Genomic DNA, 12,614 nt, shown 5'->3' with positions numbered 1-12,614 from the left:
CCAAGTATATGTGATTTAAGGACAAACGGCTTGGACCGACGGGTGTTGCGCGCTACCGATTTAACCACCACTTGATCACCACTTTCTTGCCATACAAGCTTATCACTAATTGAGAAAAATATCTCCCCTCTCATGGTTATCTCTTGACCAATATATGTGTCCAAAATGCAAGGAGAAGAAAGAGAAATTTTTGTGGTTGTAATTAAACCAAGTGTTGGCCAAACTTGTGGCTTAGATTAATCCTAATCTCTTGTCTTCTTAACTCCCTAAGAACAGCCTTTCTTCTTCATTTCTTTTCTGCTCCATAGCCGAGACAAGAGAGAGAGAGAAAGACAAAGAGAGTTCATCTTGTTCTTCTCCAAATCTTGAAAAGTTTCTTCTATTCGCGCAAATCTACTCCGATTAAGTTGTTATCTAGCACAAGGGCTACCTACCGGTGTAATTTTCTTGAGGAACAAAGGCCTTAAACACTTGTTTCTAGTCTCCTTGGAAAGGTATACATGCTAGAACCTTGACTCTCCGATTAAATTCGTGATTAGCTTCTAAATATGTCACTATGGTTGAATTATTGATGTATGTGGTGAAATAGAGGCTTGGATCATGATTTTCCATTTTTATTGGAATTGTTACAGCTTTCCTATAATTTTTCTAGTGCTTAAAAATTGGGGGTTTTGATGTTTATAATCTGATATGGGAAGTTAAGGTAGTGAAGCAAGCCAAAAATAAGGAAATTAGCAATTGATTGCAAGAATCTCAGATTTCTGGAAAATTTCAGTTCAGTTCTGCCGGTTTTAGTACTCATAGTTAGAGGCCGAATTAGGCTTGGCCTAAAACATGAAAGTTGTATAGAATGGTATTTTATAGGTGGCGACAAAATTTCAACTCAATCGGAGCAATGTAGCCTGTGAAAAGACCAAAATACCCTCGCTGTTCTAGGTTACATTCCAGAGTTCCGCGTGGACAGTTTAGTCTATTTGGTTGTGTTTATTATCAATGATCCGTACTGATTTAGACAATGGCCAAAACATTAAAGTTTTAGTACCCTGTATTAGCTTTTCAACGCCACCAAGAACATCTTAAACGGACCTCGGTAGACTGAGATATAGTCATTTAAATGCAGTACGGTTGATTAGCCGAATAGTTGGAACCAGGTATATGAATTGGGAATTTGATTAGGTTACACTGAAAATTAGACTAAGTGCTCTCCATGAAAATTGTAGGCTTCGTCTTAGCTTCGAATTGGTATAAGTTGTACCTCAATCCGATAAGCGTAGCCTAGGATGTGCCTGTTCCGCAAAAACCCGTCAAATCTGTCTTCTATAAGCTTTGTTTCCGCACTTGATATTAGCTTAATCTTTGTTCTTGTATTGTTTTAAGCCTATCGAATGGCTATTGAACTGACTTTGAGTTATGGATAACTTTGGGTTGGATTGAGTAAGATAATGAAGCCATAAATGGCTGGAAAAAAATAGGTAAATACAAAGGGCGTGCTGCCCAAATTTTCGCTCGAGGGCTAAGTTTCTATTTGAATTTGTATATTTTCGTTTGGCAAATACTATGACCGTTTTACCATTCCAAAACATGATACCTCTTCGGTTTGAAACCCCAGATGTTTACTTACTCCGTACCCAAAATATAGAAGTATGATTTAGGGTTTCTCGGCCACAAGTGAACCACGTTTAAGTGAGGTTTTTAGTGTGAACGTAAGGTAGTATTGTCCTCCTTTTCACATGATTTTATCATGACGTGTAGTCTATACTAGCTGCTTGGGTATGAGGTGATTTCGAACTATCTAAACGATTCCGAAAACAATACTTTTAGCCTATCTCGTTGGAGTCCGAGTTGTCTTTGATCCAAGTGTTTTCCGCCGGACATTTTATAACCCGCTTGAGTTAGTTTTGTGTTTGGTTTATGAAACCCTAGTTATTTTCGTCCTCCGATCCAAATATCCCCTTTTCACTATAAAGGCATCTTTATACGTTTTACTTATCAATTGCGGGTTTTTCTTTGATTTCACTTACTTGTTTGTGCTAGATAGATTGTAATATTCTTTCTCATTTACTCTTAGGTTTTCTCGGTGACTAAGATAATATCCGGAAGGATATTTTCACGTTGTTTTACGTAAATAGGTGAGTGTTCCTTGTTTGTTATGTTTCTTGATTATATGGCTTATATATGACTGATAACATGTTAAACGCTTTCAATGATTAGCCAAAACGAGTTTTCTAGGCGAGTATGTACTTTATCGCACTCAGCCTAAATGATTGTGAAATTTTCAATGATTGAACGATTGAAATGTTACTTGTGCATGAATGTAAGCCTTCTGGCTGAACTGGCCACTGCCCCTTGTTACCGATCGACTCGAGCCAGAAACGGACTCGATCGGGCGATATGGTGACCTGGGTGAACGTTTGGTATACTCGAGTATTACCTTATAGGTTGGTGGAGGTTGGTGGAGCCTAGCCAATGTCCAGAAATGGTTGAATGAAATGAACGAACGAACGAACGAACGAGGGTTTCATTGATAAATGAAAAATGCATTTTCAAACGAATGAAGGAATAAGGGGAATGACAGGAGAACGAATGAATGAACGAACGTATCCTTTTCATGTGTGACTTATTGTAAATGTTGTCACTGTTTCTTGACTTATTGTTTGATTTATGGCTTGATCCTATTTTCGGAACCTCACTGAGCTTTTAGCTCATCCCTTTAGTTTTGTTTTCCTTAACAGGGGAAGGCGAGTAAGGGCGAGAGCTCGGTATCGACTGGCTGGGTCTAGTTTTGGTTTTGTTTTGGTTATCGCCCTAGTGCTTGGCACGGGCTGGTTGTATGGTGACTTGAGAACTTTTGTATTCTCGACGGTTGTACTACTTTCTGAGATAGCAATGTATACAAGTTTTGTTTTAAGTTTTGGATCCTCGTTTTGCTCTTTCTTGTGGTTCTATTTCTGATTTGTGTGAGTGAACGATTGAGTCCCGGCGAGAGCTGGGCATGCGGTCCGCTGAACCCTCTGGTTCGCCTAAGGGGGAGGTGGGGCTGTCACACTTATCCTTCATGACAACTCGAAGTGATGGTTATGCTTCTGAGGAATCCATCAATCATTTGTGATCTTAAGGCTATAACCTGTTTCCACATGCTTAGCTATCGTTTCTGCCCACACGTTACAAGCCTAAAAAGCTTATATGTGACTAAATTTTCTTAAGAAATAGGGGTGACAAATTATTTGCTTTCACTAAGATGTGATATTGAATGGATTACATACAATTTGGGCACAAGAATAAGGCAGATCCTAACCTCTCATTTTTCCTTAGCCATCTCAAAAGCAGACGTAACATCCACTTGATTGGTCCTGAAAGATGAGTTAACAAGAAATGGTGACCCATTACTCTAAGCATCGATGCTAAGGTGAGGAAGAAATCTTCTGTAATTTGGTAGTATTTCGAGAGATTCATCATGAAATTTTCTGTTAGAAAACATAGTTTCTTACTTTGTTCAAACAAATAGAAAGTCATCCAAACAAATTTTTGCAATTAAATGGGGCTACACTGGGGCAAATTTTCATTTGAGAGATTTTGCAAAATAAGCCCACACTGGGGCAAATTTTTGTTGTGAGATTTCACAAAATAAGCCCACACTGGGGCAGATTTTTTTGTAATACTTTTGCGAATTTTGAATCAATCATGTTACTCTTTTCATGAGTAGTAGTTGCATTAATTTTCAAAATAAGAAATTTAAGTGCATATTGCACTTTGGTAATCCCCCTGTGCAGGCATTCATGGCTGAACATAATGAAGAAGCATCCAGTGATGTGGAAGCCCGATACTGGAAAAAGAGAAATAAGAAGAAAGAAGAAAAATGCCCTACACTGGGGCAAATTTTTGTTGAAAAGATTCTCTTGAAAAGATCAAAAATCAAAAAATAAAAAAAAATCAAAAATAAAAAAAATCAGAAAAATCAGAAAAATCAAATTCAATTTCTTGTTTCTTGAAAAATCAAATTAAATTCTTGTTGGCAATGTCTCAGCATACGCCGCGCACCCTTCTATCCCCCTCTTTTTTGACAATCACACTTAATTTTTTGACCAATTCTCACGGCAGGCTCGGGTGTTATCCCACTGACCAATCATTAAGGCAGACTCGGGTTTAATCCCACTGACCAATTCATCACACTGGGGCAAATCTTTGGATAATTTTTCAAGCAAGTCTTATGCAGTTTTTTCATACATACCAGCATTTTATTTTACACCGCCACTAGCCGTTAGGTCAGTCCCACTAGTGAGCCTTTCATTTACATCGCCACTAGCCGTTGGGTGAGTCCCGCTGACATGCATTTCATTTTCATTACTGCTAAACATGGGTCAGTCCCACTAGTGAGCACTTCATTTTACATTGCCACTAGCCGTTGGGTTAATCCCACTAGTGAGTATTTTATTTTGCACCGCTACTAGCCGTTGGGTCAGTCCCACTAGTGAGTATTTTATTTTGCACCGCCACTAGCTGTTAGGTCAGTCCCACTAGTGAGCATTTCATTTTACATTGCCACTAGCCGTTGGGTCAGTCCCATTAGTGAACATTTCATTTACATTACCACTAGCCATTGGGTCAGTCCCACGAGTGAGCACTTCATTTTACATTGCCACTAGCCGTTGGGTCAGTCCCACTAGTGAGCATTTCAGTTTCCACCGCCACTAGCCGTTGGGTCAGTCCCACTAGTGAGTCTTTCATTTACATCGCCACTAGCCGTTGGATCAGTCCCACTAATGAGCCTTTCATTTACATTGCCACTAGCCGTTAGGTCAGTCCCACTAGTGAGCCTTTCGTTTTGCATTGCCACTAGCCGTGGGTCAATCCCACTAGCGTGCATTTCATCTTTATTGCCACTAAACATGGGTCAGTCCCACTAGTGTGCATTCCGTTTAAATTTCCTATTCGGGTCAGTCCCATAATTTTAAATTTTGTTCAGGTCAGTCCCATGATTTAAAATTTTGTTCGGGCCGGTCCCATGATTTAAGTTTGTTCGGGTCAGTCCCATGATTTAAAATTTTGTTCGGGTCAGTCCCATGATTAATTTCTTGTTCGGGTCAGTCCTATGATTAATTCCTTGTTCGGGTCAATCCCATGCTTAAATTTTCGTTCGGGTCAGTCCCGTGTTTAATATCTCGTTCGGGTCAGCCCTTTTTCAAATTTTTCGTCTGGGTCAGTCCATTTTAAATTATTTTTGTTAAAGGGGTCAGTCCTTATTTCAAAAACAGCAGTCGTTCGAGTAGTTTGCAGCCGAATAACACAAGTGAGTATTTAGTGCCTACTTTTTTGTCTCGAGTTTCATCGAAACTCAGACAAAAAGGGGCAAACTGTAGACACCAAATTTTTAGTGTATTTTTTTTGTTTACTATTATTTTTATTTTTTATGTTAGTTTTTATTTACTTTTAGTCTTTTATTTTTATTTTTTAGCATAGAATTTATCGGGAAAAAAGAAAATCATTCACAAAAATATGCTTTAGTTTCTTTTTTAGACTCAAGTTCATTCTTATTTAATTAAAAAAAAATTAGCATTTCATTTTTATCTTTTTATGCCTAGTTTCATTTTATTCAATTTTACTTGTTTTTTTTCTTTATATTTTTGTTTATTATTATTTAACTAAAAAAAAAGAAGCAAGCTCACGTGGGTGAGCTGCACAGGATCCAAACTCTCTTTATGTATCTCATTCAGATACAAACAAAATTGCAGCGGCTTCCGGGGGATTCCAGCAAAAATCATCAGACGGCTCTAAAAAGCGGGAGAAAATGCAGCTTCATTCGATACCCTTGCTGTGAGGGTTTGAAGTTGTGGGTTGGGTATAAATAAAACAAAGAAAGACGCAGCTAAAGAGGTTGGTGGCTGAGGGGGAGGAGCGACTAGGGTTTAGAAAAAAAAAAGAATGCAGCTCTGAGGAGGATTGGAGAAAAAGAGGGGGAGGAAAAATGGCGGCTGAGAGAATCTAGGGAGAATGAGGGAAGCTTAGGGCGGCGGAAGGAAGAAAAACTAAAAGAGAAACCGAGAGAGAGGGGACAGAGAACGAGGGAGAAACAGAAGCTGGGTTCTGGGAAACTGAGAACGAAAGGGAAAATCATAAGGCAAGGGAGGAGGGAGATCGAAGGTTTCATTATTTTCTAGAGCTGTTCAAACGAAGCTTTTTCCCTACTCCGTTTGTCTGTTGGAGGATACCATACATCAGGGTCGGAATTGCAACGCAAGAGTAAGCTCTTTTCCTCTTAGTTAGGATACAAGTATGTTCAGATTTTTGGCTTTCGTTTATCATGCTACTGTGAGGAGTCGAAAAATGAGTTCTTGCTGATTTATACTCCATTACTTGGCTCCCTTGTAGTTGGCAGGGATTGTTTGCAGTGGTTCCCTTACGTTTTACTTATAAAGATGCTTCCTTTCTTTTGTTTTATTTTATCCTGGCTGCCTGATGGTTCTTCGCTGGTGGTTTTATCTAGAATTTACTTGCTCTTCCTAAGAGCAAAGAACTTGACTGACGTTTTGGTACGTTGCTGCAAAAATTGAACAATGTTTACATGGGTCTGTTTCGAATAACCTTTCGGTTCTGCTTTGTTTCATGGCGTGGTAGTGGTGATTCATACAGAAAACATGAAACCCATGCTATTTTGATAATTTGTTGCGTCTAAGGAAATGTCCATTCCCAGTGTTAGAAAAATAAAGCCTTGTTGGATTTTGTTTGTGAAATCTGTGTTTTTGTTTGTTTGGGGTTAAGAGCGTAAAAGCTGTTGCAACGAGTTTCAAAGCCCTCGGCTTGTTGCAGCAGCGTAGAGAGACCCTATTTCTTTCCTTTGGTTTTTTAAGTTTGTGCGAGTTTGGGGCTGGTGAGATTACAGGTTTGGTTAGAGTTTCTACATGGACACAATCGCATGAGACGAGCTGCAAAGTTGCAGCAAGAATCTGATCTTGTGGCTATTCTCTGCTTTGATTCCTTTCGTTTGCATGACTAATTTTTTTGTATGTGATGATGGTCTTATGGAAGCTAATAAATATTGAGTTTGAAGCCTCGTTTGAGTTGTTTGGGTAACTAATGGGAAGCCTTGGCAGAAACCCAGCAACCAGAAATGAAAAAAGCCCCCATTCGTAGGCATGCATGAAATAAATTCTGAATTTCACACTTCAACCCCCCAATTCCCATCTAATGCTTTTAAAGCCTAAAAATTGGGAAAAATCAATCAGATTGGCCCCTTAGCTTCTTTAAACTTTCAATTGGGTCCTTGTTTTTCTTAATTTGTTAAATATGAGTAGTTTACTTCTCTTGGAATGCTTTGAGTGATTCAATTTCGTGTGATTATTCATTAATTAAAGTGGTACCTTGACATTTTTATTGTTTTGGAGGGTAAATAAGTAATTTTGCTCCATTAGGGCCCCAACTCAAGGGAGGTACACTCTATCCCTTATTTCTCACTTTATTTGATCCTACGTGCCCTATGTGACTTTACATGTTTAAGTGCATGTTCTTGAATGTTTTTTTATTATTTATTTATTCATTCGCTTATTTGGCTTTAGTTTTGTATATTTATTTTTAGTTCAATTTTGATCATTTGAAGGGCACTTGAATGCCAAAGTTGTAATAGTTAGGGATTATTTTATTTTATTTTATTCTTTTCCCCTTTAGATTGTAGTAGGGCCTCCCCCAATGTAATAGTTAGGGCTTGTTTGCTTTATTTGCTTGGTATGTTTTGCATGCTTATGTGTTATGTGTTATCCGCTTTCTTAGGGTCTTGCATCTAGATATCATGCTTATATGTTATGTGCTATACGTGATTTATGTGTTTACATGCTTTTATTAGGTCTTACATGATTTATTTGATTGTAACTGATGTGTGACGTCACCACACTAGTCCAACGCTAGTTGTGGCCCACTTTTCCCGAATCCACACTAGTCCAACGCTAGTTGTGGTTCATTGTTCCGATTTTTCACTAGTCCAACGCTAGTGAGATTTTGTAGGCATGGGTTAGTCCAACGCTAGACCCTTAGGGACCGTCTATGCGTTAGATCATGATTGTGTGATAAAATCACTTCATCTCATGCATATTTCTCATTTTTTAGGGCTTTATCATGTTGCATGACACTTTCCTTATATGTATAGCCCTTATCCCATATTTTTCCTTATATATATATATATATATTCCTTACCCCTTGGTGTGAAAACATGACATTAGACTTGCATTTCCATTTAAAAATTAGACCTAGGATAGTACATTTTCTTGATTAGACTAGGAAAAGCCCCTTGGATATGGGATATGGACGAGTTTGGCTTCTCTAGCCTTAGCATGCTCGTATTCCCTCTATTAAAGGGAACATTGAAAGTCACGAGTATAAGTCCCCCGCACCCATTATGATGCATTCCTTTAGGTCATACACATTTGCATATTATTATTTTCTTTACTTTTCCTTTCTTTCGAGTCTCATGACTTGCATTGTTCGTGACTTCTTCGAAAAGTCTTTATTGGGCGTCACAATTAATGTGATTGGTACCAAATAAGTTTTGAAAATACATTTCGACCCCCCATATAGTACATCCAAATGTGATAAATCTTTAGGTTAAAATAGGAAAATCTTTGACTAAATCGCGCAACTAGCCTTGGCTAGGTTGAAAGGGTGCCTTGGATTCTTATCCTTGCCTTCCCTTTCTTCAAATGTGACTCCCGAATCTTTTTCTCTGATTTTCGTAGGTTTGGAGTCGTTTAAAAAGGGTTTTCTACTTTTTTCTTTAAAAATTCATTTTTTAGGTGACTTGGTACACCTTAACTCTATACCAAGTGGCGACTCCATTTTTCACTTAAAAAACCCTTTTTAAACTATATTTTGGATCAAATCGTCGCATTTTCAAGTCCCATTTAGACCCATGTTTTTTCATTTTCTTTTTAAATCAAAAATTCATTTTCCAATCAAAAATTGAATCAAAAATCATTTTTCTAATTTTTCATCTTTTATTTTTCTTTATTAAAAAATGAGGCGCGACAACATAATAATATCACTTAGTGGATGCTAGAATGTTGCTTTGGCCCATGTACAAAATTCTTTTCAGAATGGACACAAGAATCAGATCTGTTTGAAAGTGGAGTGTGAATGTCAGAAATATTTCACCAATTTATATTAACTTTTGATCGTTCTAATGACTTTGCTCAATCTTATTGTTGCTTTGGGGAACATTGAAGCCATATCCTTTCAATATATTTTCAAGCTATGCGAAAACAAGTATTTTTTCCTATTCAAATATGATGGTTGAGACTCCCAGAAAGACAAATAGAAAAGGTACGAATTTGAATAAGAAGTAAAAATTTTCTATCCTATTTTTTTTTTATAAGATTGGTGTTTTTCAGCTAATTTCTTACTGTGACTAGGACGCTTTGAAAGAGAATCAAATAAAGTCAGATCATTTATCCTAATTTTGTCAACCATGGGCCTTCACCTTTCTGCCCGGTGCATTCTGAAGGTGCCCTTTGCCCTCCGTGACAGAAACTTACGTTTTTTGGACAACGAAGGCAATTGTGTGCTAAGCTGCCCCTAATCCTTTCGAGGTTGTTCATGAATTCCTGTGGCAGAGTTCCTTGAAGGAAGTTGTACTCGAGAAACAAAGTCTTCCAAGAATACAGCTTTGCCCCATATTCCTTCGGGATCCAACCAGAGAATAAATTATGCCCAAGATAGATTGCTCTTAGATTCTGATAGGTGATTAAATGCAATGGCAAATGACCACGGAGATGGTTACCGTGGGCATCCAATAGCTGAAGCTGGCTGGGTTGATTCATGAATACGACTTCAATATCAGAGAAGAGATTTGCTGAGACATTGATGCTGCTTACCTTAGGTGATGTAAGGATATCCGGCTCTATTTTGCCAGAGAGCCTATTATCACTGAGATCTAATGTCTTGAGATGTGGAAGCCTTCCAATGGATGAAACATTGCCAGAAATCATATTGTGACTTAATAATAGCGTTCTTAAACTTGTAGGGAATTGAGGCAGTGTACCATAGAATAGGTTGCTACTGAGATCTAATGTGGTTAGCTGCCATAGACCAGAAAAGTCTGGTAACTTCCCTGAGAATTGGTTGCCGGATAGTTGTAGGTGTAACAAGCTCCTTAATGCAGAGATCTTTGGAGGAATGGTACCAGAAAGCCTGTTCTGCGACAAATCAAAATGTTCAAGCCTCTTCATCTCGCTCAATCCTTCAGGAAGACCACCAGAGAAAAAGTTTTGCGACAAAAGAAGTTTGGTTATCTTTCTCAACTTGGCTATAGTATTTGGTATTGGTCCCCGGAAGTTGTTGTTCCTTAAGTTTAGGGTGGTGAGCTCTGTCAAGTTTCCAATTGTTGGAGTCAGAAAACAGTCCAATCCATCTCCTTCAAGGTTAATTACAGCTATTCGGCTGCTAGAATTATCTTCAGGAGTTGTACATAAAACTCCTAGAAAATGAGGCCCCGAGCTTTCGCATGGATCTGTGTCAAAGTTCCAAGTGCTGAGAAATGAAGTTGAGGAGACAGTGTTGGGATCAACAGCCTCCCTGATGTTACGTAGAACTTGAATATCAGATTGCAGAGTTAGCGAAACAGCAAGACATGGAACAAGAATAAGGGAAATAGCTAAAAAAGTTGTATAGCAGAAAAAAGACGATGCAAAATGCATAGATGTGGCCATTGCATTTAGAAAACTTTAGAGCAGTCCGAAGCTCAATATTGATACTCGACGCCTGCTGAAGCTACTTATATGCCTTCACAAGCAAAGCATGATAAACAGCTTAGGAAATCGTTAGTATCATTCAGGGCATCGGCACGCAAAATGAACTCTGCAAAGTAGGTTAAAAATACAGCAAGCGCTGCCAGTTAATTATTCGGGAATGTATATTATATGCCAATTTCATCCTAAATTATTCGGTGAATACTCCTTTTAAATATTATTATTATTAATTTACTTTTCTATCATTTATGTTGCTTGTGGGGCTAAAATTTTAGCTCTGAATGCACATTTAATTAGATGGAGCTGCTATCAGCAAATGATTGATTCCAACGGACGGTTGTACCTTTCTTTCTGCATACTGCATGATGGATGACAAATGACGAGACAAGGATAACTTGGGAATGAACATTGTTATAAAGCAGATCTAAGAGTCGAACTCCCAGTTGAACCAACAATATGATCAAGGACTGGGTAGTAGTAATGTTCATTGCTGACTTTTCACAAGAGAACAGCAAGAAACTAGTTTCTACAATAATACAAAAAACGTATTAATCAAGTTCTTAGACTTTGAATGGTAGGGAATTGCGTGTACAAATATATCAGTGGTAATATGGTACAGTAATACTTAGTTGTTTAGTAAATGGGTTTTGAACCCATTAACGGGTACCACAGTAATGATAGTATTCCCATTAACAGTCTTTGTACCCGCATTGGTGGCACGGCGACGGCTTGAGGCCTGAGAACGTAGCTGTGAAAAATTTCTACATAATGCCATTTTCTTGCTTTTTAATCAAATATCCAAGTATTCAAGTATTGAAGCTTGTAATATTTGAGCGAATATCTTCTGGAATGAATGTTAGTGGGTTGGATTTGATTTTCTAAAACATTGGTGAAGCGTGGTAGAGGATTATGGATGATGGATGAGATATTTTTGGTTAAAGAAGAGAAACAACTGAGGAAGAAGATGAAGAACGCAAGTAAAGAAAGATAAAAAAGAGGTTGTTTGTGACAGTCTCACCACCGGCGAATCAAAGGGTTCGACGGACCGTCTGCCCATCTGATATTTAGTACTACTCCTTTACAACTCACATATGCACAAATGAAAATTTCCTAATATCTAATTGTATAGAGGCTATAACAATTCCAGGCAGCTGATGAATAGATGAACAAAACAACTCTGAAGGAAAGCACAAACCTGCTAATTTATCCAAAGAGCTATTAGGTTTTCCGAAAATATGAGAAATGGAAGAGGACAAATCTTTTAATAGAACCCGAATTCTTTGCAACACATTACGCCACTTCGATACCATCCCAGAGTTCAACAATTGAAACAAAATTTCCAAATCCACATCAACTAGCAATTTTTCTACCTCTGTATCTTTATAAAGCTATAGCTCATGTACACTCTTCGTCAAAGCATCCACCTCCCTAAACTCCTTAAAATAAGAACCCGTATTTTTGTGATTTGTGTGAGAACCCGTATTTTTTTTAATTGCACGTTTTCTGCATTTTCTTTATTAGAAAATTTTTCTAGATCAATTTTATGAGTAAATATAGTTTTTAAATGATTTTTCTACTATCGGTTAGTTTTCGAGAAATTAAGAGTGTACATCAGACGTGGGACTCGCTAGTGCGGAAAGTTCGGTAAAATTCGGCCAATTAGGTTAAATTTTGTGTACTGGGATTAATTTGCTAGATGTTATGAGATAATTAGAGGTTGTTTAGATGGTTAATGATGGAGAGACAAAAGAATAGATATGCATTAATTAAAGTGACAAGTGTCTATTCCTTATTGGAGTAAACTTACCTAACTTTGCCTAACTTTCTTTATCTTTACTAAAAGTCCAAATTTGACCCAAATAGTCTTCATCTTCTACCTCTCTTGGC

General features: G+C 37.9%; 1 protein-coding gene across 1 annotated transcript; it reads right to left on the bottom strand.

Moving 5' to 3' along the window:
- Positions 1-9,428: 9,428 nt before the first annotated feature.
- On the bottom strand, positions 9,429-12,037 carry LOC113735769 (uncharacterized). Its single transcript, XM_027262758.2, has 3 exons — positions 11,923-12,037; positions 11,071-11,253; positions 9,429-10,633 (listed from the first exon to the last, which is right to left on the bottom strand). Exons 1-3 carry the CDS (start codon positions 12,035-12,037, stop codon positions 9,429-9,431), a joined length of 1,503 nt encoding a protein of 500 aa, XP_027118559.2.
- Positions 12,038-12,614: the final 577 nt, after the last annotated feature.

This window comes from Coffea arabica, chromosome 3c (assembly GCF_036785885.1).
Source record: "Coffea arabica cultivar ET-39 chromosome 3c, Coffea Arabica ET-39 HiFi, whole genome shotgun sequence".
Taxonomy (NCBI): Eukaryota; Viridiplantae; Streptophyta; class Magnoliopsida; order Gentianales; family Rubiaceae; genus Coffea; species Coffea arabica.
Note: the sequence above shows the minus strand (reverse complement) of the source record. Positions and strands in the feature narration are given on the sequence as shown.